A 26967-nucleotide genomic window follows, 5' to 3' on the forward strand; every position below is an offset into this window, starting at 1 on the left:
AATTGTTATTGTCTGGTTTGGTCACGACAGCAAAAAAATTTAAAATGTCTCCCCACCATTTAAGAAACACACATAGGAGGCTTTTTTTTAAAGAATATTAACAATCATTAAGCAAACCCTTAATCATCTTTGGTTTTCATCCATAGTTTGACACAAAAAACCAAAATGGAAGCTTAAAATTGAATATAAGTCCAACTAAGACAAATATTACTCAAAGTCACTTCATGTATTCCTCTACTTTGAAATGGGCTCATTTCCAAGATAAAAATATATAGATGCTATAAAAGTCATCTACTTGAGAAACCTAGGAAGAAATATATGCCACATTTCATGATACATATTTTGTTCTACCACTTATAATAGTTTACTTTTTTTTTAAATCATTTTGAATTTTAATCATAGCAAATGTGTTTTAACAGTAGTCATAAAATCAACATTACCACATATACAAAGGACAAGACACCAGTTTGGCATACAAAAATACCATATATTAAAATAGTTTACTCTTTATTAAAATGATTTGGTGTCAATGATTTTGGTACCTTTCTGAGAACTTGTAAAGTGAGATATGGTATTATGTTTGTGCAAATATTATTAAACTTAAACTCCTAATTTAAAAATTTCACCTTGGGTCATTAGTAATATTTTATAGATCTAATCTTTATTACTTAGCCTTTATTCACAAAATCTATTCAGGTTCTTCCTGAAGATATATTTTTGCTACTAACTTATTTTTTAAAAAACAAAGGAAATGCCAAGAAATCTCACATTTCTGTTTCTATCAATGAGATTTCTTTATGAACAAGTTTTAATGTATAAGCCAACTATTTTTATTTGCTTGGTACCATATGAATGTATTTAAATAGGAAATACTTAGCTTTAGTCATCAAATTAAGATTATTAACTAAAAAAAATTACTCTCAGTAAACTTCAGAATACATGCACCAGGCAAAATAAAAAAATAATTATATCAGTTGGATTGTACTAGGTAACATCTTTATTCAGTTATGAACTAGATGTTTAGTAAAGTTCAACAAGTACTCCTCTGGAACGGCGTGAGTTAGGTCCTGTGGTTGCAAATAAACTCCAATGGCGATTATTTCCTTTCCACAGTGCTCCAACTGAGGCTGCAACAAAGGAGGACAAGAGAACAACTAGTGGACCAGGGCATCATGCCACGTAAGACCCATGTTATTTTCACCTTTGGTGCTTTACAACAAGATGTACATGTCTGAGGAGAACCTGTGTCCCACCCACACTTCAGTCATATAGACTGAATTGGCGTACAAATACCAGCCAATTGATGAGGAAAGCCAGGCACCGCATGACCAACCTAAGGAAACCATGTAGAATACATTTTAAAAACCAGGTGCAGGTTAAGAGATGGACTTAAAGGTGTTATTTATATAAAATTCAAGGCACTAAAATTCTTCCTTTGAACTTTAAAATTGGTTTTAGTTTTAAAATGACTGAAGTAATCAGAGATTACACTTGCAAAAGTAATGTGATAAAAATCACAACTTTATTCTTCTTAAATGATTCAGATTATCTTTGACGCTATACTGTAGTCAATATAACTAAATGTATCCCAGGTACAAGACTGATAAACATTCTTTAATAAAATCTTTCTGCCCTAAGTGTCCCTATAGAGACAATAGTTGTTGTCTTTAATCACAACTTTAGAGGAAATTTTATATTTTACAGGGGAGGAGTGGTTATTTTATAGACTGCAGGATTATTTGAATTTTGTTTAAAAAATAACTTTTCCTAAAGATAACTTATTCAGCTTTAAAACACTAGAAATTACAAAATCAATTTATGCTTCTTAGTCTTCTAAATCACTGCTAGCCTACAAATCATTTATTGGTTTATGATAAGGAACATGTTGCTGATTTTTTTCCCCCAGAGAAATTCTTTTTCTGGACCACTATTGAGTATCTGAATATTTTAAATTTAGTGTTTAGTGCTGCTATGATGATCTGCCAGATTCCTTCACTATCACATTCCTCTCTCTGAGCCAATCAAACAGGATCTGATTATGATGTTTAAGACGACGCCACGAGTAGGCTGGCTCTAGTCTGCTTCTGGAAATTGGTCCCTAGCCAAATCTGCCTGAGCTAGGATCCTGGGAGTCTCTACTTTGTTTTAATAGGACCAGGGCTGAGTACAGTGCTTACAAGCTAATTGGTCATGTCTCAGCAGACCAAGGATTCTAGTCCTGTATCCTGTCCACATAGTGGACACATACAAAAATATGTGATAGGTGGTGTTTTAGTAAACACTCTCTTCAAAGATTCTAGAATATTTAATACTGGCAGTTAGCATATTAACTCTCACTCATACAATTTTTTAGAGAGCTACATTGTTGTATGGTAGAAAAAACATGTCATCATTCAGAATCCTAGATTTAAATCCCGTTTTGACAATCAGCTAGTTATATGACCTCAAGAATTCAATTAACCTTTTAGCCTTTCATCTGTGCTGGGTCTAATACCTACTTTGCAGGGTTGCTGTGAAGGCCCAACAGCAATGTAACTAATTGGCCACGGAGCTAATCCCAGTGTGTGTTCTAAATAAATGGACCCGAAACCTCTTGAACATGAGGTCCCATGTGTCCTCATGTTCAAGTTCACAATACTTCCAAGGGCATGTGGGCTTTTTCCAGTAGCAAATATGGACATTAAGAGCAAAAACCTACTAGGGAATCATCAAACAGTCCCCTGGGCAATAGAAATTTGCCCCAGTAGTTGGAAGTAGTCTGACTTAATACCTTCATTGTCAGTTTGTATACAACTACATTTTAATTGTTTCCCGATTTTATTTGTGAAGTACATTATTTTAATTCTTAAGGCTTCAAGTTTAGTGGATCTCCTAAAGGAACTAGTAAATAATGGAACTGTACCTGTGCATTAATTAGATTATCAGTATGATATACTGTGAGATTGGACTGAAGTGTAAACTTTTCTATTTATACTGTGGAAAACTATTTTCCCCTCACAGCTTTGAAGAGCCCAGCAGCATTCCATGAACAGATAAAAAGCTTGGAACGAGCCAGAGTAAGAAACTTCACTTTAAAAATGTTCTGCTTCTCTGCTTTATTTTAAAGTTTACCTGTGGACAAATAGAAATATTACTATATTTTCTCTGACATATTTAGGAGTATGTCTTCAAGGTACATGGTGTAGACAGCATGTATTCTGGGATAGCTTGATCTTGGAGATTTGTAGAAAAAATTAATTTTTTAAACCAACAAGTACTTTTATACATAAGACAAATCATACTTCTTCACTTCCTTGCTTTCAGGGTATAACAACAGTTTTTAGAGACATAATACAGAATTCTGTCATTTGTTGCCAAGGAGGACAGCCAAGCGATGTGCTGACTCCAGATGCTTAGGTGATTTCCCTACTTGGTCTCTATTGGCCATGATTTCAACTGAGGGTAGGAGAGTTTGGCTAAGTCATAGAGCATTGCTGAACTCAACTCTGAGATGACTCTGTCATAGTGTACTGGTGTTTATTATTTTTCTCTGAAAGTGCCATTATATACATTCTTCCTGTTTTTTTTTTTTGTTTGTTTTTTTTTTTTTTGGTGGGGGGTGGATAATATCATGCAGTATGAAAATAAGCATATTCCAAAAATTCCTTAAGAATTTTCCCAGAATGCAATAATGATCTCTGAGAGTCTTATAAAGTTCATTTTAAAGCCCTGTTGTTTAAGTATAATTCCAACTGAGAAAATTCATTACTAAGAAATTTGTTTTCTAAATGAATTTCTATTTGACCTAACATGCAGATTTTGATTTTTTTTAAATATCGAAATAATTAAATCCTATGTCTATCCAAATATCACCTTCAAAATCATGAGCTTTTGACTTTGCCAAGTTTTAAAAGTCTGTAAAGTGCATGCACTTTAAGATTTTGAAATCTGAAATTTAAATCATGTGTTGGGTAATAGTTTCTATAGGTATTAATTTCTAGTCTTTCTCTCAAACACATGACAAAAAAGGGCATATAATTTACTTAAATGGAGTACCTTGAAAAAAATTAAAATAAATCATAAATAACTTGTGATAAGACTTTTACCATTTTTCCCCCCCACACAAAGACTGAAAACTTTTTGAAACACAAGATACGGAGTCGACCAGATCGTTCTGAACTTGTCAGGATGCACATTTTAGAAGGTAAAGGTTTTTTTCTGCTTATTTTGTTGTGTTTTCTCAAGCAGTAGGAAAGCCTCCATAGCTATTTATTCCAATTATAATAACTTTTTGCCCCCACCCCAGGCTGACATTCTCCAAATTGGATAGAAACGCTAAAATTCTGTGTTATATACAGGGCAAGGTTTGAATCTCCAAGTAAACAATTGATGGATGGCTTTCCCACCAGCTGGTGCCTCCTCTGTTCTGGGCAGACATTTTTTGATCCAGAGAGTTTATCTATCATTGAGGAACATGTGCTCTACTCATGAAGTCATAGAGGGCATCAACAGGTCTAACCCCAGAATTTCAGCTATGACCTTGTTTATGTCCACCTGGCTCAACTCCTCACTGCAACTTACCTAAAATATCCAGCCTGATATGAGAATTACCATAAACACCCCTACCAACGCCCAGAAAGTAAGTGATCTAACCTCATCCCTTAGGGTCCTTGGAGGAATAGCTGCATTCCCTTCTTGCTAAACACATGGCTCAGGCACTTTTCCTCTCTAAAGAGAGCATTCTTGAAAGCCAGCACCTCTACCAAAAAGTCCCAAATTACATTTTCTTTCATTGTTTTGCTTCTCTGTTGAAACTAGGGGCTTAATCCTGTGATAGTTGTGTCTAAGACTTCTTAAATATCTAGAGCCAGTTATCCGGTAGAAAGAAGATCTGTTCTATATAGGCCTGATTAGAATTAGAATTAGGTCGATTTTACAGAAAGTATTAGATTATAGCTTAATATGAGGAATAACCATATTAAAGGCCAGACACTTGTCCAAAAATGAAATCTTAAAGGTGTTCATCCACTGGCCAGCATACTAGAAACCGAGAGAGAGCAAGACAAATAGATGCCTGCCTTCCTGGAGTTTGTGTTCATAGTGGCAGAGAGAGAAAATGAACAAACAAAACTTGTGAAATTAGACTATGAATAAACAGGTTTTTGTGAAAGAGAACATCCAGGATGACACAACATAGGATCCCATGAAGAAGCTCCAAGTATGCTAGGCACAGTGACACATATCTGTAATCCCAGCAACTCAAGAGGCTAAGCCAAGAGGATCTCAAGTTCAGAGCCAGCCTCAGCAACTTAGCAAGGCCCTATCTCAACATAAAATCTACCAAGGTTTGGGAATGTGGCTCAGTATTAAGTGCCCCCGAGATCAGAAGGTACCAAAAATAAAAGAAGTTCCAAGTACCAAGCTGGTCTCTACCACTCCAAGTAGGGTCTCCTTCAGCCTAAAGCTCCTACTATTAAGTGAACAATAGCAGTAGTCCATTTTTCCCTAATGGCCATGTTAATTCAAGTCTGTGGACATCCATTTGTATAGATAGGTAAATGTCTGTAGAGCTAACAGACTGTATGCTGGTGCATTCTTAAACAGATTGTTCTCTTTCCATAAAGATGATAACTCCTAAATATGTTGAAATCTGTTTAGTGAGTTGACTTGAAATAACATCATGAAATAGAAAGAGTAATTCAAGTAATGGTTAAAACTTTCCTCTTTTAGAAACATTTGCTGAGCCATCCCTGCAAGCTACTCAGATGAAGCTGAAAAGAGCTCGACTAGCTGATGATCTGAATGAAAAGATTGCGCAAAGGCCGGGACCCATGGAGCTGGTGGAGAAGAACATTCTTGCTGTGGACTCTGGTGTCAAGGAGGCAATGATAGGCAAGAGCAGACTTCACCATCTTCTGAGAGAGGGTTGGAGCTCTAGAGGAAAGGCCAGCACTTAACTAGAAATTAACATTTACAGTAATTCTTGTTACTATTATCTTACTACTAATTAGGTTAGCATCTGCTACCAGTTAACTCAGAGTCCCCTTTATGATTGAGGTTTAAGCCTGCTGTTATTTCATTATCACATTTTCTAGGTTAAATCACTATATTATACTATTTAGGATGTATAATTTTTTTTTTTAACAAACTTTTCATGTTTTATTTTCTATTTTCTTCTAGAAAAGATAGCTTGTTCAGGAAGGAGAATAGCAGATGAATATGGATGTATTCTTTCAATGGTAGTTATCTGTCTGCTTTATCCTGGTCTTATCATATTTACTGATTTTTGTTTTGTTTTCCCCTGGTGCTGGGGATTGAACACAGGGTCTGCACTTCTTATGCATGTGCTCTTCTACTGAACTACACCCTCACCTCCAGTATTACTCTTTCTGGTATAAGCTTTAATGGAGAAAAATCCTTTCAAGAATAATGCTACTGGGCTGGGGATGTGGCTCAAGCGGTAGCGCGCTCGCCTGGCATGCGTGCGGCCCGGGTTCGATCCTCAGCACCACATACCAACAAAGATGTTGTGTCCGCCGAAAACTAAAAAATAAATATTAAAAATTCTCTCTCCCTCTCTCTCTCTCCTCTCTCACTCTCTCTTTTAAAAAAAAAAAAAAAAAAAGAATAATGCTACTTATTCTGTAAGCAATATTGAAAAGTTACTGTCCTATCTTAAAAACTATAGCTTCCCTTAGACCTGGGCTTTTCATATTTTACATTAGTGACTTTAACACATTGGCAATTTATACTCATGAATTCTCAGACAAGTATGACTCTATTCAGTTTTGGAAATTGGCCCTCCAGAAAATATGAGAATCTAGCTGGGCTTTTCCTTGAAATGGGAGCTTCTCAACTGATACCCCGTAATAACCTTGTTTTCCCCATTGCCTTTTTTTTTTTTAAGAGAATTTTAATATTTTTTAGTTCTCGGCGGACACAACATCTTTGCTTGTATGTGGTGCTGAGGATCAAACCCGGGCCGCACGCATGCTTGAGCCACATCCCCAGCAGCCTTATGTTTTTTAGTACTTGAATTACACGATAGGGTCCAGACAAGGTCTACTCATTGCCTTCGGCTGGTGTATCTTCCTTTTTCCTTCCCTTTTTTATCTATTGGTGGACAAGACGGGCTTGTATTGTCCTCTAGCATACCTCATTCTGCATTTTCCTGATTGCATTCCCAGATGTCACTAAAAATATTCCTATCCCTGTGTTTCCTGCAACTGATAGTTGGATCCACATTTTTCCTCCCTTCCCACAGAATACATCACAGGTAGTGGTGTGTGCTTCCATTGGGAAGTTTTTTATATTCAATTGTAATTTAAGAGCGTCTCAATTCTTCTGGGAAGTAGTGTTCCTCCTCTTTCATAGTAAGCTTGATATTCCAGGGCCTTTGTGAGTTAACATTCATTTCTTCCTCAGGTGTTGGGAAGGACGACTATCCCCACACTCAGGGCGATTTCTCATTTGATGAAGACAGCAGTGACGCTTTATCTCCAGACCAGCCAGCGAGCCAGGAATCACAGGGGTCAGCCGCATCCCCAAGTGAGCCAAAAGTTAGTGAATCCCCATCTCCTGTGACTACAAACACTCCAGCCCAGGTATTATTTTTCTGGTTTTGACCCCTAAAAAAGTTTCCTGTTTTTTATATAGTGTATAAAGCAATGAATTTTTATCAGAAGAAAAATGAAAGGTTAAAAAAAATACTTTTCAGCACTATGAATGCTGTTTTCAGTGATACTTACCTATTATTTCTGCTGTACATATACATTTTGCAACTTGCTTTTTAAAAGCCTCAACATTTCCTGACATGTGTTTTCACATAAGATTTTTTTTTCTATTGTGCAACAGATCAACTTTTTTTTAAATAGCAAAACTAAAATTTTATACCCAATAAACAACTCTTCCATTCCCATGTGTCTTCTGCTCTGTGAGCTACGACTACTCTACATACCTTATAACAGTGGGATCCTACAGTGTTTGTCTTATTTCACTTACCATAATGTCCTCAAGGTTCACTCATGTTGCAGCATGTGACAGGATCTCCTTCCTTTTTAAAGACTGAATAATATTCCATATTTGGAGAAATGTCTATTAAAGTCTTATCCCCACTTTTAAATCAGGTTACTTGCTGTGCTGAATTGAAATTCTCTAGGTATTCTAGGTATTAATCCTCTGCCAGATATATGGTTTCGTGTGGTTGGAAACGCTTCCTCCCTTGGATTGCTTCTTCACTCTGTTGCTTTTGGTGCAGTTTTAGATTTGGTTTACTCCCATTGTCTGTTTTTATTTTGTTGCCTGTGCTTTGGTCACATCTAAAACATCATTGCCAACGTCATTAAGCTTTCCTGTTTTCTCCGAAGAGCTGTTCTTTCCTCATTGGATGGGCTTGGCACCCTGTTGAAGGTCATTTGACCATGTACAGGAGGGTGGACTTCTGGGTTCTGTTCGACTGATCTCCATCGTCTGTCTTCAGGCCAGTATCGCTCTTTTGTAGCAAGTTTGAAATCAGAAAGTGTGAGAACTCTACCCTTTGTTCCTCTGCAGTAGAGTTCTTTGAAATTCCATATGAATCTTAGTATAAACTTTTTTTCAGGGAAAATTCACCTTTTTGAAGATTCTGTTGAGTTTTAATATTCAGAGTTGTACAACCATCACCCCAAAAAATCCACATCCATTAGCAGTGTTGCGCCTTTACCCCTCCACCCAAGCCTGGGAAACTATGCTTTCTGTCCAATTTGCCTTTTGTAGGCAGTGCATATAAACAGGTATATACTATGTGACCTTTATGACGGGTTTCTTTCACTTTTAGTGAAATGTTGTGACGATCCAGCCATGAGATGGCTGAGAATCCACCCAGGGCTTTACTACTGAGCTACACACCTGGCTCTGAGAATTGAGTGTTTTAATTGGATTGTTGTTGTTACTGACATTGAATTCATTTGTTTAGAAACTATTTAAGCACCTCTGTCAGATATTATTTTAGCACATGCAAAGGAATCTAATGAATATTTTGATAATTCATTGGAAATTAACATTTTTTAATGAGTATTCATATTTGCTGGTTTGACAAGAATTCCTATGGTGCACATCATTTGTTCTTCATCTCTCCTTATAGTGTTGGGCCTTACTATTGAACTGCTTAATAGAAGTAGTCCAGTGCAGCAAAACATGCTCTTCATGCTCTTTTATTGTAAGCACTATAGAACTAATTTGGAAAGGAATTTAAGAATTATCTGCTTAACCCCTTGCATAAAAGGTAGCCTGAGTTCACAGAGGTGTAGAGTTTGGAGAGCAAACTTTTTTCATCATTTCTTTCTACTTGTGAGCATCTTTTAGGAAAAGTGTCTTTCAGCATTAATTTCTTTATTGCTTTCATTTGTTGTCTCTGTGCCTCCAACTAAAATGTGAGCTTATTACAAGAGGGATCTTAATTCGCAGCGGACTAGAAGTCCTTGGAGGGATGTGTATGTGTTCAACAGCTACACAGGGCCTGGTGCAGAAAGATACTCAGAAAACTGATGCTACTTGTGGAATGCTGTAGAGATTTCTGTTCTCCTTCCATATGAGTGGAGATAAATCCTCCTACCAAAGCTCACAGGCAAGAGAGACTGGGCCTGGAAGAAGGATGAGGGTCAGTGACCAGCCCCTGATGGGTTTTCACGTATTTGCTGCACCCTGGTTTGAGCTTTAAAAATAAAGCTAAAAAGAATGTCAAGTATGCAAGAAAATACCATAAAAAAGTTCTCATCCATTTGGGTTGTCTGTTCTCGGAGTAGGTCAGGATGTCAGATGGCTATTAGTATGGCCTTAGTAACACAAAATTTTTGTCATCTGTCAGCGGCTTCACTATAGTTCTGCCTGCATAAGAGGTTATCATTCTCCTTTCCTGTGTATTGCTTGTATCATTGCATTTTTTCCTTTGCAACTTGGCTGAAGACAAAGTTTATAAGTGACAGGCTTTAACCAGAGGGAGTCACACCCAATGCTGACATTCCAGAATTATTTGGAGAAATAGAAATGGCTTTTTTTCATTGAATAAGTATGAAAATCCGGGCATGGTTGCACACGCCTGTAATCCCAGTGACTTGGAAGGCTGAGGCAGGAGGATCGCGAGTTCATACCTAGCATCAGCAACTTATCAAGGCCCTGGGGATGTGATTAAGTGCCCCTGGATGCTAATGAGGCACACACACTAAGACTTGGGTCAGTCCTGAACTGAGGCTTTCAAGCCTTTGGAGTACCCCACAAGGACGTAGGTTCAATTCCCAATACAATGAAAAAAATGTAGGATGAATAGTCTCCTTAATTCTTAGCTGCTAGAGGATTAACAGTATCCACAGAACAATATCCAAATATTAAAAACACCCTTTACCAAAAAGTTTTACATACAACACCTAGGTAAAGAACCAGTTTTTCAGGCACTTCTCTTGCGCTCCTACAACCAAAATGCTAATGACATAGCAATACAAAAAACTATTTTGAAGTAGGCATTTCTGTTTGGTCTGTAACACCAAAACTGTTCCTGGATTACTCCATTCTGCTCAAACTACAGTTAAAAAGGAATTTACCCAAATATTAATGGAATATACATCAGAAATTGGAGCTCAACTTATTTTATGCTTAAGCAACTTTGAACAATGGAAAGCTGTAGAAAATTAAAAATGGCTGTAGCTACATGTGAAGTGGTTACACTGGTCCTTTCAATACAGAGATTCTTAGCAAGTTCTTAAGCCCTTAAATTAATCATTTGTTATAAATACAGTATTGTTTAACCGTAACCATTACCTAATGGGATTTATGTGAAGTTTAGTAGTGCTAAAAGAAACTTGTTGATCAACTATTCAGTGTATTTTCGGGGACATACACTTAGGAGCCTTTCATAAACTACTTTTTTCCCATTGTGCCAAGTAACACTCAGGTATATGATCTTTTGTCAAATGTAGAAATCTTAGGTTTAAGCTAAAAAGGAAAGTAAGCAGAGTCTACAGCAAGCCATATGCACATATATTAAATAATCAAAGTTAGATGAACTTTGATCACAAGTAATTATCAATAAGGATCTGAATAAGACATAGACTCCATTATCCCCTTTGGTTATGCTGCCTCTTACAGTTTCACAGTAGAGGCTGGAAAATCTGTCTCGTTCTAAGTTTTAACTCAATTTTCTGTGACTAAAAGCAAACTACCTAGAATAGTGCATTATGCAGAAAAGACCTCACCTATTTATAATGATGAATCTTCATTGAAATGATAAAACATGCTGAGCACTCACTGTGAGGCAGACACTAAGCTGCTTGCTTTGAATGTATTACCTATCATGCAAAAGGAGCATCTGATTCACTGAGGGTTCAAATTAATGACCATTTTCTCATTAGACCAATAGTTCAAGATTATTTTCCAACACTGCTATAGTTTGGGTCTGGAATGTCCCCCAAAGCAAAGTCTTGGTCATCAGCCCGTGGAACTATTGAAACATGGGAGTTTGCTTATCTAATATTGGCAATAATTTGTGATTTCAGTAATTCACAGGGGGTAGAGCTCTAAAGTAGCATTTCAAAAAAATATTTTTAGTTGTAAATAGACACAATAACTATTTTTTATGTGGTGCTGAGAATCAAACCCACATAAATGGTAGAGCGCTGGGCAAGCGCTCTACCATTGAGCCACAACCCCAGGCCTAAAGTAGCATTTTTTTTTTAATGTGACTAAATTTGGTATTAAGATAGAATGTTATGCCAGGCTATGGTGAAACACCTGTAATGCCAGACACTCAGAAGGACTGCAAGTTCAAGGCCCGCCTGGACAACTTAGAAAGACCCTGTCTCAGAATAAAATGAAGGTTGGGAGTGTGGCTTAGTGGTAGAACACCCCAGTACCATATAGCAGGGCAATGGAAGGAAATGTCCAATTCCGTGGTAACTACAAAGTCAACCAAATACATAGATGGAAAGACATCCTGTGTTTTTAAGGTATTAATACTACCCAAAGCAATCTACAGATATAATCCCTATAAAAATAGGAATTAAAGTTTTGGCAGAAAAAGTCAAGGGACCTGAAAAAAAAATTTTTTTTAATGTTGACAGTCTTAATTTTTAAACTCACTACAGAGCTACAATAATTAAAATAATATGGTACAAGCAGAAACACTGGTATTCAGAGGTGTGGAATAGAGCAGAGAACTAAGAAACTTTGACATTCATTTTCAGACGATCTTTTACAAAAGTATGAAGACTATCCAATGTGGAAAAGACAGTCTCTACAACAAATGGTACTGGGAAAACTGGATATCCACAGGCAGAGGATGAAATTATACTATATTTACCCCAGCATCAAACACAAAAATTAACTCAAAATGTAAGAGCTAAAACTATAAAAACTCTTAGAGGAAAAATCTTTGATACTAGTTTTGGCAATGATTTCTTGGATTTGACATTAAGTCAACAAAAGTGAAGATAGACAATTGGGTTTTGTACAAAAGTTATTACTTTTGATAAAGAGTAGTATCAGCAATGTGAAAAGCCAACCCAAGAATGGGAAAAGAATATTTCAAAACCATATATCAGGGCTGGGGGTTGTGGCTTAGTGGAAGAGCGCTCACCAAGGCATGTGCGAGGCCCTGAGTTTGATCCTCAGCACCACATTTAAAAAAAAAAAAAAAAAGCAGTAAATAAGATAAAGGTATTGTGTCCAACTACAACTAAAAAATAAATATCTAAACATTTTTAATAATATATGAGCTAGTATCTGGTATATATAAAAAAAATTCCCACATTGACAGAAAATAACCAACCTTATTCCAAAATGGGCAAAGGTCTTGACATTTCTCCAAAGATATACAAATGCCCAACAGACAAGACACCCCAGTGGGAATGTCAAATGGTGCAGCCACTATAGAAAATGGTGTTGGCTTCCCCCCCCCCCCCTCTCTCTCTCTCTCTCTCATATATATATATATATAAAATTCAAACATTTGGTTCTACTTCATGTGCTGGTTATATAACAGTTAAGGAATGAGTTTTCCCCTCTGTGAAAATGAGCCTAGAGATAAGTATACTAATTTCCAAAAATTATGCAAGATAGGAAAACAAGATCCTCTAACAGGTCGTCAAGACAATACCTTTCATCTGGTGTGTAAGTTTGGTTGGTCAGAAGTTCATTGAGGAACTGGACATCCCAGGCTTGTTTAGGGGCAGAAGTCTGCTGGAACATGAGGATAAAGTCTCTTAGATGAGTCCTTTACCTCCTGAAATGAAATTGAGTACAGACATCTTTACAAAGTAGACTCATTTATATTGTCAATAATTACTTAAAAGTTGAAGTCAGTAGCAAAACCTCAAGGAGAAAACAGACATGGGCATGCACTGTTAATGGCAGTCTCACACACATGGTCTCAGTTGAGCTGGAAAACATAACCTAGCTGAGTAAAGCCAAAAGGATAACTGAATATTTGTTGAGTAACTATGTGCCAAGCTTCATATTACTTGCTGCTAATAAAAATAGATGACCTGAAAACTCATTAAGAAGAATATAGTTTGCTATTTTACAACCCGAATACTTAAATGGAAGTATGAGTTTGACTGTTGGTGTAATGAATTTGAGAGTTGTTTGGGGAAGTGAAAGTGAAAAAACGAAGACTTTTTCTTTAAGATAAAACAGGTAATAAGTACGTCCAAGTAATAGCAACATATAACATTCGGCTGATTTATCGTAATGTAATCTATTTAAAGGAGATTGCTAGTAAGGATTGATAAAGCCCTTTCCTTCTGTGGCTTTCTGTGTTGATCTATGGGCTCCATATTGAGATTCAGTAGCTGTTGTTTGGACCTGGGAAACAAAGCAGCTTTTCATTTCGAGATGGCATTGTTAGAAAAACAAGTCAGTCTTGCCAGAAGATATCCTCAACTCTTCTCTTGGAAGAAACAGGGCAATGTGGTTCATGAGAGTGCTAGTCAGGCTTGCAGACCAGAGTTGGAGAGCACGTTTAAGGACTCAATGGTGGAGTGGGCCTCCATGAAGAGATGCTGCCCAGTGTGGGAACAGGGCATGGATCCTTTGGGCTCTGCAACAAAGACAAAAATACCATCTCAGTATTTTTAGAATTGGCCAGGGTTAGTGTGACGGGTCTAGCAAGGAAACCTTCATAAATACCATGTATTGTTTTTGATCATTTTTACAATCTTGGACTTTTTTTCCTGCCAAAAAAGGGTGGTTCTGAGAAATACTAGAGTTTAGTCACTCTAACCTTATTTAGCTTCAGCCACTGAGTGTTACAGGGGCAAAGACTGAATAACTGGCTCCAGTGAGGTAAAGCATCTTGATCCATCATCCGGATATCAGACAATAGTATATTTTTCCTTTGTTTCTAATGAGGTCATTCCCTGTTAATTCTGACTCTTCTATTTTTTATGGTCACTGATTTCACAAACTTGTTCCTTTTCTGCCTGTTCCACCAGTTTACTTCAGTGTCCCCAGCAGTTCCTGAATTCTTGAAAACTCCTCCAGCTGTGGACCAGCCTCCCACAAGGTCCACTGCTCCTGTCCTCCCCACGAACACTGTGTCCTCAGCGAAACCTGGCCCAGCACTGGTGAAGGTGGGTACTCTGGTGCACAGCCTTGCAGAGCTTATTGCACTTCTGTCTGGAGTCCGGACAAAACATGGTGGCATCACCCGAGCTTCCCAACCTGCCTTTGAGCCCGAAGCCTTGAAAACTAACCCATGAAAGCCTAGCTAGACTGGGGCCTTCATTTGAAACTGCCACAGTTAACACGAGACCTGTTGTTCTATAGTCACAGAAAAAGGGCACAGAATTTGGCCTACATAAAACTGCTGGGGCAGAGTGGCAAGGCTTCAGGAATCCCTTCATCAGCAGTTCCAAGTTCTGCCACTCAGGCTACAGAGATGAAATGGGGGGCATGGTAAGATGGAGTTGCTTCAGCACAGCACTTGAGACTCAAAGCCTCCCAAACAGATGTCTTTAAGGCAGCATGGTTTGGAACTTGGTGTACAAGGTTGATCTCCGTGGTATTTTGGATAGATTACGTGACAGATTAAAGGTTTTAGAGAAGCAAATGTTTTTTCATTTAGCAGATTTGGCCAGATGAAGCTTGGTTTGTTCTCAGATAAGCTTTAGATTTGTGGCTCTGTTCCCTGCATTTACTTGGTCAGAGTGAATCGTAATAAATCCCAAGAAAGAAAATTTGACAGTACCTTTTTGAACTTCTTAATGAAATAGATGGGGAGAGTAAACTGAGGAACAGTCTAAACATTTCCTAGGTAGCTTGTGCCAAAACTGCCAGAATACATATCTCAGCCCTTTAGGACTGAAGAGGGACATTAGAGAGTTAGGCGATCTCTCCCTGGGGTCCAGAGGCAGCAAGAAGCCACAAGGCCAGGAAGGGGCTGGGCCACCTCCCACATTTGGGTTCAACCTTCTTCCCACCATTGCAGCCTACTGCAACCTCTTCTGAGGCAAGGGAGTAGCTTTCAGACTGGAGTGGCACATATTCCTCCCTCCCATCTCTCTACTGGAGCTTGTCCTTACTGAGAGGCACTCTGTCAGCATGACCAAGTGTCTGTAGCTTTAGGACATACGTAAGCATATGTCACCATCTCTGGAAGAGGGATGAGTGACAACTACACCAATAAAATCGGCCCTTGCCACTTCTTCCAGCATCTCTACACACACTCCACTGATAGCAGAGAGAGCGCTCTGAATACCAGCCCATCTTTGTCTACTAACAGTGAAAATTAGCTCTCTGCTTCCCCCTCTGGATTTCTGCTTTTCACTGGTGTCTTTCAGGAGGTCTTTGGTTCTAGAGGAGCAGTGTTGTTGGAGAATGTGGAGTAGGGAACCCTAGGACAATGGCAAGAAAGGAAGGACAGGTCATGTTAGGAAGTGGACCATGATTCTTTTGGCTCTGCTATGAGGGGAGCGGTCTCCTACCCTCACTTACTAAAAACACATGTGCTGCCATTAGGGGATAGCAGATGGAGCCTGCGATCCACTGGCCATTACGTTTATGAATCCTCCAGGTTGGGTCCCTTTGTAACAATTGTACTCAAAATATACTTAAATTAGTTAAGAGAAATGTCTAAACTCCTCTCTCCATTGTTAATCTTTTTGGCCCTTCTAGAAAGGGCCAAAACCAGAACAAAACAACACCCTCCCTACTACCCCATGTAGGTTGTAGGCTCCTTCTGGCTAAACTAAAAGCGTTTAAATACTAGTAATTTGGAAATGGGAAAAAAAAAGGATTAAAAAGTATCCAGGCTCTGGGCTGGGGCTGTAGGTCAGTGGTAGAGCACCCACTTCGCACGTGGGAGGCACTGGGTTCGATCCTCAGCATCACCTAAAAATGAATAAAGGGGTTGTATCCATCTACAACCTAAAAAAAAAATTATAAAGGGTACTAACTTTGTTCCACAGTAAACTGAGCAGTGTCTTAAAGCCTTAACAAGAGTACCAGATAGATATGTGTACATTGCCATTAAGACCCAACTTTACCTTGTGGGCTGAAAGAATCAATCCCAGTTGTTTCCCTAAAGGAAAAACAAAGCTGCAGACATTACCATCTTGTTGGATCTGATCACTGCTTCTACCCGCAGGTTATAGGTCTCAAGCCACATTTTGAGTATAAATAATCCTTATTAATTTTTTATGATCAGTTTGAAAAGACTAAAATCACTGATAATAAAAAATAAGCAGCTCATAGTGAATTAATACTACCGGGTGTACTTAATCAGGCAAAAATGTTTTCTGACGGTGATAAGTACTTCAAGTACCTGATCATTAAAATGATTTCTGCTTACAGTCATCATTCCTCCACTAGATACTATTTATACCTTCTATGGTGCCTGCCACTGTTCCGGGTCCTAGGAGATAGATGAAGCAATGAGCAAAATCTCAAAAGCCCACCCTTAGAATAAACAGACCACAAAGAATAACACAGGATAGGGAGTTCTGGGGCAAAGGTGTGCTTCTGTTTTAAATAGGGTAGTCTGGTGACTTTGGGATGGAGATCTGACAGAGGTGAAGGTATAAGCCATGAGTCTATCTGAGAAAGAAGCCAGTACAACTTGGCCAGGGACAGCCCAAGATAAAAAGCAAACCCTATAGCTAGGGAGCAGTGAGAACAGAAGGGTTGAGCCTATAGCTGTCAGGAGAAACTGCTGGAGGGTGAGATCTGGAGCGTTACACGCCGTGGAGGGGCGGCAGCAGAAGCAGAGAACTGGTGAAGGTGGCATCTGTCAGGGAAGTTACAAGTGACCGGCTTCTGAGTGGAATTTGAAGGCTAATAAGCTGGCAGGGTTTGCCAACAGATTGGCCCTATGGGTAAGAGGGGTCCTGGACCAGTCGCCATTTGTGTCTAAGCAGTGGGGATTACTGTGAAGGGAGGGAGCACACCTGAGTTTGAGGTGCTTAACACACACCTTAAGCAGCTAAAGACAAAAAACACAGAAGTCATCACTGTATTTGTGTCCCGAAAGCCACAAGAGCCCAGAAAAACTGCCTAGGCTCAATGTAGAGGAAGAGGTGGTACAAGAACTCGGGCATGCCACCAGGGGGACGTGGGAAGGGCAAGACAGGCAAAAGAGCCCAACGAGAAGCAGCAAGGAAGTGGGCCAGGGACAAAGCCAAGGGAAACATCAAGGAAGAGGGAGAGAGGAGCTGCGTCAGACACTGCTTTGGGTCTTCACAATGAGTGCTGCGGTTAGCACCATCAAAGTTAAGAGAATCTGTTCCTTGGCAACGTCACTTATGTGCTAGAAGGAAAAATTTAGAGAGTGAAAAATTAAAAGGGAGAACTGGAGAGAGTGTCATAGCCTTTTTGAGGACCTCTACTAGAAAGGAAGCCCATAGCTTGACTTGACTGTGGGGCCAAATTGTGTGAGCCCACGGGGAAGAACCAGGAGAGCGGCAGGCATTGCTACGTGGTCACTATGTATGGGCAAGGGAACGTTGCCTCAGTCAAAGTGCCGAGGTGCTAGGTGCTGGCCTAAGGCAGCAGCACCCACTGCTGGTTCTCAGCCACAGGAACAGGTGGGCACTGGGTACGTGAGGAAGCTCTGTGTCAGTCACTTCCTCGGTGTTTAGGAAACGGTGCCATCAGGTGACAGTGAGCATGGGGAGAAGATAGATGGTAGTATTCTAGAAGAGCAGGAAAATAATGGGATTAAAACAAGGTAGTAGAATGGTCAGGTGGCACTGACCAGCCATTGAAGTTGATGGTCATGAATTTAAAGGGAGATGGGTTGGAAGCGTTTTGCCTGCAGCACTTCTATCTCTGAGTACAGGCATGGCATGAACCAACAGTTCTCACTAGTCTGCCACCCTGCTACAGGGACAGTTGACAATGTCTAGAGACATTTCTGGTTGTCACAGCATCAGGAAAGGGTGGCTACCAGCATCTGTTGGAGAGAGGCCGGGGACACTGCTGACCATCTTGCACTGCACAGCAATAGCCCCCACAGCCAGTATTACCTGGTTTAAAATGTTGATAGAGCTACTATTGAGAATCCCTAAAGCAAGCAAAGAATCAGGTTAGGGTTTGGGAGGTGAGAGTGGCAAAGGTGGGTGAGGCCTGTGAGTGAAGCGTGGGAGATGGTAAGGAGAGGAGAGCACAGCTGTGTAAAGGTGTGAGTGGACTGGACTGTAGCCTTCGGTGGCATTGGGGAAATGGAAGTGGCACCTTGGATGGAACAAGTCAACATAACAAGTGGTGGTTATTCAGTTAGGATGCTGGAAGGTAAAAGACATGATCTCGCTCTAACCAGAGAGAGAGTGGCTGGGAGAGGAGATGAGCTATCCAGAGGAAGTGAAGTCAAGGAACTGATACTAGAATATCGGAGGGTTGTCAGTATGGTTGTTAAAAATCACTGGGAGTAATGACAAGTGTTGGAGAAAGTAAGACAGGAATTGCTGGGTTACGGACCTGATAAAGAACTGAAAGACAGCCGGGTCATGTGGTCCAGTCTGAGAGAGGACGAGTCACGAGGATAAATCCTCTCCATATACCTTTTTATTTGCAGGGAGAGATGGTACTGGGGATTGAACTCGGGGGCACTCAACCACTGAGCCACATGCCCAGCCTTTTTTTTTTTTTTTTTTTTTTTTTAATTGAAAAGGTCTAAGTTGCTTAGCACCTCTCCATTACTGATACTGGCTTTGAACTCGCTATGCTCCTGTCTCAGCCTCCCAAGCTGCTGGGATTACAGGTGGGCACTACCGCGCCCGGCCACAATTACTTTTTTTTTTTTTTTTTTTTAAAGAGAGAGTGAAAGAGGAGAGAGAGGAGAGAATTTTTAATATCTATTTTTTAGTTCTCGGCAGACACAACATCTTTGTTGGTATGTGGTGCTGAGGATCGAACCCAGGCCGCACGCATGCCAGGCGAGCGCGCTACCGCTTGAGCCACATCCCCAGCCCCACAATTACTTTTTATAAATTCTTACAAGTGTTCAAAATTAGGCTACTAGTTAGATCATGTTATTATAGTGACATGCTGGTCAGTGTGTAACAACTTGGCTGAGGTCAGAGAGATAAGTCATAGCATTTGCCAGTTCTCCTGGTGTAAGTTCCCTCCATCACTGAGTGCAGAATTGGGAAAGCTGCATACATTTGGCTCTCGGACCTCACTAACTGTGTTCATAAACTGTTTCTTAATATAGCCACAACACCATGTTGCTGAGTTGTTCTGACAAGGGGAAAATTCTTGATATATCAAATGGAGGACAAAAAGGCACATTTCTAGTAAGCATAGATAATGTCGGAAGAATATACAAAAGAACATTAATAGTGACTATTTCTGGTCTAATACACTGTGGCAGTTTTGTTTTGGTTTCTTGGGGCTTTTTGTGCAGTTTCCTAATTATATATGAACATATATAACGTGACCAGTCAACATTTAAGTACTTCTCAAATTACTTTTTATTAAGTTGTGTTGTTACCTAAAGCAACTTAGAAATAATTTCCTAATGATTTTCCATTTTGGGGGGAGGTGGGGTGACTGTTTCTACAGATGAAATTACTTTATGAATACTGAAAACTACTAAATGATTTGAACCTAGTTTGGGTGGTGCACGCCTGTAATCACAGCAGCTCAGGAGACTGAGGCAGGAGGATCACAAGTTCAAAGCCAGCCTCAGCAACTTTAGAGACCCTGTCTCCAATTAAAATATTAAAAAGGGATGGGAACGTGACTCAGTGGTTAAATGCCCCCGAGTTCAATCCCTAGTACCTCCCCCCCCAAAAAAAAAGTTGATAATTTATAAATTAAGAACTACTCAAGAAAAAGTTACGACTCTTAATCATAAGATGAGGGATGCATGGCATCCCACCCCATTTTCAAAGTAAAAATGTAATATGTTTGAAAGGTCTTTAAATTCACATTAAATATTTTAGATTTTTTATATTCTGCTTTACTCTCATTAGAATCATTTGTTTTTATATGTTCTCCATATTTAAAAAGAAATTAGTGAAATACACTTAATCTTTTCTCTATTGTGTATTTCACATACAACCCGTTTTTTACTAGGAGATAACGTGTGTGTACACAGCAGAATCAAAGTGCACGTTTGAGGAATTTAAGGAGGTAATGCTGGACTAAGCATCCAGCCTGCACCCTTAGGGAACAGTGGGGGCAGGAGAAAATGCCTTGGTCAATGTAAGTATAGAGATGTTTTTATGGCTCTTGAAATCTATTTATTATATTGCTTCCCATAGTAGTTACAGTGGGTTCTAAGGTACACTGCTTTTTAATCGTTCAGACTCATGGCAGAATCAGTTTTATGGAATGACATCTCAAATATTTTTTCCCCCTCAAAAATAGCAAAGCCATCCCAAGAATCCAAATGACAAACACCGTAGCAAAAAGTGCAAAGATCCTAAACCACGGGTAAAGAAGTTAAAGTACCACCAATACATTCCACCCGATCAGAAAGGTGAGAAGAATGAGCCACAGATGGACTCCAACTACGCCCGCCTGCTCCAGCAGCAGCAGCTGTTCCTGCAGCTGCAGATCCTGAGCCAGCAGCAGCAGCACTACAGCTACCAGACCATCCTGCCTGCACCAATCAAGTACGGGCGGGGTTGATGCACTTATAAAGTGGATTGTATTGTGGGTTTTAAGAGGACCTCAAGTTACCAAAGTTCAGATGTGCTGACTTATTTGTGAGCAGTGATTACTTTCAGTTTGTTATCAAAGCTCACCTCACCATAGTGTCTAAAGTCACACAGTGAGAACGGGCTACATTTCAGTGCAGATTTTGTCCTCTAAAGTAGGGGCTGGGCTTTCACAAGTTAGACATACCTTCTCACAATTATTCATTGAGGAAAGATATGCCTGTTGTATACTCAAAAAGGTATCAGATACTATGAAAAAACCTAAGCAACATAAACAACTACAAAGGAGAGATGGGTATAAACATGTGAGATTGGCAAGATTATGTTCACATGGAGAGCTCAGGAACAGGAATGGGTAAGCAATACTGTGTACTGGATGGTAAGGAAAAATGCCTGAATGGAGAATGTGATTAAGGAAAGGGAGAGATAATTGAGTAGAGTCAGTGTCTGCAGGAATTTGAAGTTGGGCGGAAGATGTGGTAGACAGAGTGGCTCAGGACAGTGGTGGTGCACAAGACTAGGGAACAGACCCAAGAGGACAAAGAGCACAGAATGAAAGGAGCAGGAAACAGGTGAATGGACAGTGAAGGCTTAGATGCCCCAGCTATGGAGAAGGAATATGGTTCCGAAGTTTGATCCAATAGTGAGGGACTTAGGGAAGCAAGGCGTCCGACACCAAATCCACAGTCGCAGCAAGATGCCCATGACTTGTTTTGATGATGTAATATAGGAAGTTTCCAGGTGCACATTCCCACTATGTATTTTTATGTGTGAGTACCAGAAAAAGCAAAGAACCTGTCCTCTTCCCTCACTTTCCAGGAAGTAATGCCAGCATTCGACTCTAGAAGACGACACAAAAACCTCATTATAAAGTGTTCTGTGATCTAGCCATTTAGTTTAGGATCACATGATCCATAGAAACTACTTCTGTTCCCTCTTGTAACCTAAACTTCCCTCCAGAGATAGCCCCCATTTCCTAGGAGAAGGATAGAAACCTACTGACAAGCTTCTCTGTGAAGAAATCTCTCCTTCATATGTGAAGGATTATCAATTCACTATTTTTCTCTGAAAATACAAATATCTTGAGGAAGATCAGACCTATTAGTAATTGAGGCCTTATTGTGAAGTATATGTCTAAGATATCAGGGCATGGGGATGAATAAAGATTTTTTTGCAGTATATTTTAAGAGCTCCAGGCCTGAGGGAGGTGTTAATATTGGAAAGGAACCAGGGAAGGCTACAGAGAGTTAGAACAGTATCCAAGACAACTGCCACTACTTTACAGCTCTGTCCAGGACCGGGCAGGTACCCTGTACTGCTGCCCTCGTTTGTATTGGGCACCAGTAATAACTGCCAGTCATGGTTACCATCCTTGTTATTTACCACTCAGGATGCTCTAACATTGTGCTTCGTGCCCTGAATCACCACCCTCCCTTAATCCAGAAGGAATTGCTACTCCATTCCTGATGAGGAAACTGTTGAACTGAAAATTCCATTAAAGGATTTTCTTCCAAAGTGTCAATGCAACCATCTTTTCTATAATGACAAAGTTTGGCTGCATGGACAGCTTTGTGGATGGGAACTTGCACTAGGATGCCGCTGAGCTGCTCCTATCCTTCCCCAAGGCTCCAGCTCCTTATACACTCCTCCACTAAAGTAACCACACCACATGCCCGGGGAATATGATCCAGGAACGAGAGGAGGAAAGCATACTTGTTTCGTGTATTATTTCACCACAGGAAGCCTGAATTAAATTCTGTCTAGTTTCTGGATCCTAAAAATGGAGACTTAGTAACACATTGCTTATCTTTACCAAAATCCCATTACAGAAAAACTGAAGCTTTACAGTACCCGTAGCAGCGAATTTCACCTGCATCATGTAGCCCTTTGTGCCACAGAAGGAGTAAGCAGCTGGGCCTCAGTTAAAACCACCTTGTCAGGAGACAGAGGCTGCAGAGGGTGGAGAAGGCCCACCGCAGTCCTCAGAACCTCAGATCTCAGACTGCACAGTAGTCATATCTGTCAGCTTCCTCCTCCTTTTCCTCTGATTTTGAGTGAAAATGGATTAACTTATTTCTGTTAAACGTTGAACCAAACTCTGAATCATGGTCCCAAGTATTGTAGAATCTCAACCAAAAAGAATTAGTATCACAAGGGAGCAACAGGTGGTCCATGGATGAGGATGCTCTTAAGCACAGACACACACACAGTGCATGCAGTACCTCTGACAGCGAAATGTCCTGGGGAAGGCACTAGAGGCTCCTTGAGGAAAACAACAGGGAATAAAAACAAGGCTGAAAAACACCAATTAAATAAGATGTTTTCATGACTCCAACATGAGATTTCAAAGTTGTGATTTTAGAAATGAAAATAATACATACTTGTCATTTCATCCAAATTTCAAGAAACTTGATCTCCAAGACTTTTTAAGTCTATATTCAACAAAATTCAGGCAGGTTTATAAGACCCCGAGATGAATATCGAGTTAACTGTCGACCAAGCTGCATTAGCTTCCACCACAGGCACCCTGCAGCTCCTGGGGCGAGCATGCCAACCACCGCCCTCACTGGGTCTTCAACTGTGGGGGAGAGGTATGCTGTGGTCACCACAAGCCTCGCAGGTGGAGGAGGTTGAAGAGGGATCAGCTTGATATGGGGAGGATTATAAGGACACGGATACAGCACCTAATACCAGAGCTTGACAGCTGATCCACTAGCTCCTTGCGAATAAAGTCTAACTGCGTCATAAGTGAACACCTGTGCCGAAGTACATTCCACCCAGCAGAGGAAGGTCACATCACTAGGACCTCAGAGATCCCCTTTGGGGCTTTTCTTGGTCCCAACTTCTATCTCCATAAATTAGTTTTTCTTGTTTTTGAACTTCATATACATGCAATCTGACAGTAAACTTATGTACTTAGCTTCTTTTGCTCAGCATTGTTGGTGAAATACATCCTCATGATGCAAATAGCAGTAATGTTTATTTCTGCTTAGTATTCTATGTATGACTATACCATAGTTTATCTACCCACCATACTCCTGGGTTAGGTATGTCTTTCAGTCAGTTATCTACCTAGGAACAGAATTGCAAGGGTCATAGGGTAGCCACGTTTTCCTTTAGCCATTTCCACAGTTGGGTAAACTGGTTGTATCAAGCCTCTGCTATCAGTGCTGAGAGATCCGTTTGTCTCAGGTGCTTGGTATTATTATAGCAATTCTGCTAGGTACACAAGGCTATTTGTGATGTGCATTTTCATTTTCCTTATACCTAATGAGGTTAAGCACCTATTCACCTATTTAGTGACTGTTTGGAGATATACTTTATTGTATATCTGTCCAAGATTCCTTCCTGCTCCCCATCCCTTTTATCCATTAGGTTTTGTATTTTTGTGAGCTTTTTCCCTACACACATTGATTTATAAGGCTTTCTTTCCATTCTGTGGCTTGAGTTGTCACTATCTTAAAGATACCCCTTTATTTACTGCCTTTTCTGTCCTATTTTGAGAAATCCTTGTCCATCTAAAAGACATGAGGATATTATCTTAAGTTTTCTTATAAGAGCTTTCTTGTTTTCATGATTCACTTTTAGATTTGGGAGAATGATACGAGATGGAACATTCCCCACCCCCACGTAAAGGTCCAGTTTGGCCAGCACCATTTATGGGAAGGATAACCCTCTTCTCCCTGCTACATGGCAGTCAAACCTTTTGATAACTCGGGGGCCCTGTATGCAGAGATTTGTTTCAGGAGTCTCTCCCGTTTCCCATTTGTCTGCTGTTCTGTCCTTGCCTCAGCACCACACTGTTGAAATAACTGGATTCCTGTCACATGCTGATCACTGGTGGTAGGGCTCTTCCAGTGTTGCTGTCCTTCAAGGAAATGACCATGACGTGGCTGTTCCAAGTTAAACTATTAATAGAAGCAATAGCAAACCTATGAGTTACTATAAGCTCTAATTTTCTTTTTCTTTTGAAGAAATGACAAAAATAACAGTGGGAATTCAGCTTTGACCAATAGCATGCCCGGCACACCAAGACAGAATCCATGTGCTCCTGTGAGAAAGCCAGGACCTCTGCCCTCCAGCTTGGATGACTTGAAGGTGAGGGTTCCAGGCAGACCCTACTCTTACATAAGTGCCCAGAAAATGGGAACAAATGGCCAGATTTGTCTGTCACATGGGCAGTTTTCAGTGGCCATTCAACCTTAGTAGCAAAATGACAAGCTTTGTAGAGGTCTTTTCTCTTTACTTCCCTTGTGCATCTTTCAAGATGGACAATAGGAGCTCTTAATTACCTAGCATGTGCTTTGTACAAGCACCATAGAGAGGCCACATTCACATAATTTTTATTGCAGTGTATTAACAATTGTTCCATATTTTTAATTATTGCTATGTCTTACTGTGCCCAATTTATAAATTAAACATCAGTATTTGTGTATAAGAAAAAACATCGCATGTATAGGGTTCAGTACTCACCACAGTCTCAGGTACTTATTCCCTATGGATAAGGGGGCCACTGTGTACTCTTGATCTGCCAGAAAGTTATAAAAACCAAGAGACCTGATTTGTCTGTACCTCCAGGTATCGGAACTGAAGACAGAACTAAAGTTGAGGGGTCTGCCAGTGTCGGGCACCAAACCGGACCTCATTGAGCGCCTGAAACCCTACCAGGAGGTCAGCAGCAGTGGCCTTGCCTCTGGCAGTATCATGGCGGTGTCATCATCGGCCATCGTCACCAATAACCCAGAAGTCACTGTGGCATTGCCAGTCACAACCCCACAAAACGCTGTGACTAATTCAGTCTCTACTTTGAAGGCAGAAGTGCCGACTACTGCACCCACCAACACAGCCCATGCTGAAAACATTCATTCCCCCCTGCCAATCTCCCCCTCGCCCTCCGATCAGTCCAATTTGAGTACCGACGACACAAACATGGCAGACACTTTCACCGAGATCATGACCATGATGTCTCCCTCACAGTTCTTATGCTCCTCTCCCTTGAGAGTGGCAAACCACGAAGACAGCCTGAGCCCCACCAGCAGCACCCTGTCAAACCTGGAACTGGATGCTGCCGAGAAGGATCGCAAACTTCAGGAGAAGGAGAAGCAAATCGAAGAGCTGAAAAGGAAACTGGAACAAGAGCAGAAGCTTGTGGAGGTTCTGAAAATGCAACTTGAGGTGGAAAAACGAGGGCAGCAGCGGCCACCAGAACCCCAGCCTGGCACCCCTGCTCCCTCTGTCACAGCGGATCAGAAACATGGCAGCCCTGGTTCTTCCATCAAGGACGAGGCCTCACTCCCTGACTGCTCCAGCCCCCAGCAGCATCTGCCTGTGGCCAGCCACTCTGTAGGCCAGCCCATCTCTACAGGTGGCCAAACCCTTGTTGCTAAAAAGGCTGTAGTCATCAAGCAAGAGGTCCCCGTGGCGCAGGCAGAACAGCAGAGTGTGGTCTCGCAGTTTTATGTGAGTTCCCAGGGACAGCCTTCTGCCATTGTTGCTCAGCCCCAGGCTTTACTGACCACGCAGACTGCTCAGCTGCTGCTCCCGGTGTCTATCCAGGGTTCGAATGTCACCTCAGTGCAGCTGCCAGTAGGCAGCCTCAAACTCCAGGTGGGAAGCATGTCATGAATTTGCCTTACAGCACACCCAGAATGGAGACCAGTGACAGAACCCCCCAAGTCCTTTCAGAACACATCCATGAGTCACAGTTGTAGAACACGTGTGGGTGCGGAGAACCATTCAAAAAAAAAAAAAAAAGGAATAGCTAGGACCGTTTTAAATGGTAAAAAACAGACACGGGTGCCTTTCTCTGACCTCTTCCCTTCAATGAATGCAGTATCATGTACAGATGCTTTTCACCCAT

The 26967-nt window shown here is 40.5% G+C and overlaps 1 protein-coding gene across 8 annotated transcripts in view; it reads left to right on the plus strand.

Annotated features, from left to right (window-relative positions):
* MRTFB (myocardin related transcription factor B) overlaps nucleotides 1-26967 on the plus strand; it is a 162603-nt gene that overhangs the window by 122757 nt on the left and 12879 nt on the right. For all 8 annotated transcript variants that reach the window (XR_014022806.1, XM_081300353.1, XM_081300356.1 and 5 more), the window contains 9 exons: nucleotides 1114-1179; nucleotides 3001-3056; nucleotides 4108-4183; nucleotides 5710-5871; nucleotides 7405-7583; nucleotides 14439-14576; nucleotides 20815-21062; nucleotides 25082-25205; nucleotides 25686-26714. Coding sequence is in view for 7 of the 8 variants with exons in the window: in XM_081300353.1 (XP_081156479.1) it covers nucleotides 1114-1179; nucleotides 3001-3056; nucleotides 4108-4183; nucleotides 5710-5871; nucleotides 7405-7583; nucleotides 14439-14576; nucleotides 20815-21062; nucleotides 25082-25205; nucleotides 25686-26714 (2078 nt within the window). In the remaining variant the exon portion in view is untranslated. The remainder of the gene's footprint in view (nucleotides 1-1113; nucleotides 1180-3000; nucleotides 3057-4107; nucleotides 4184-5709; nucleotides 5872-7404; nucleotides 7584-14438; nucleotides 14577-20814; nucleotides 21063-25081; nucleotides 25206-25685; nucleotides 26715-26967) is intronic.

The sequence above is a fragment of the Spermophilus citellus genome (genome assembly GCF_964194105.1).
Source record: "Spermophilus citellus genome assembly, chromosome: 6".
NCBI lineage: Eukaryota > Metazoa > Chordata > Mammalia > Rodentia > Sciuridae > Spermophilus > Spermophilus citellus.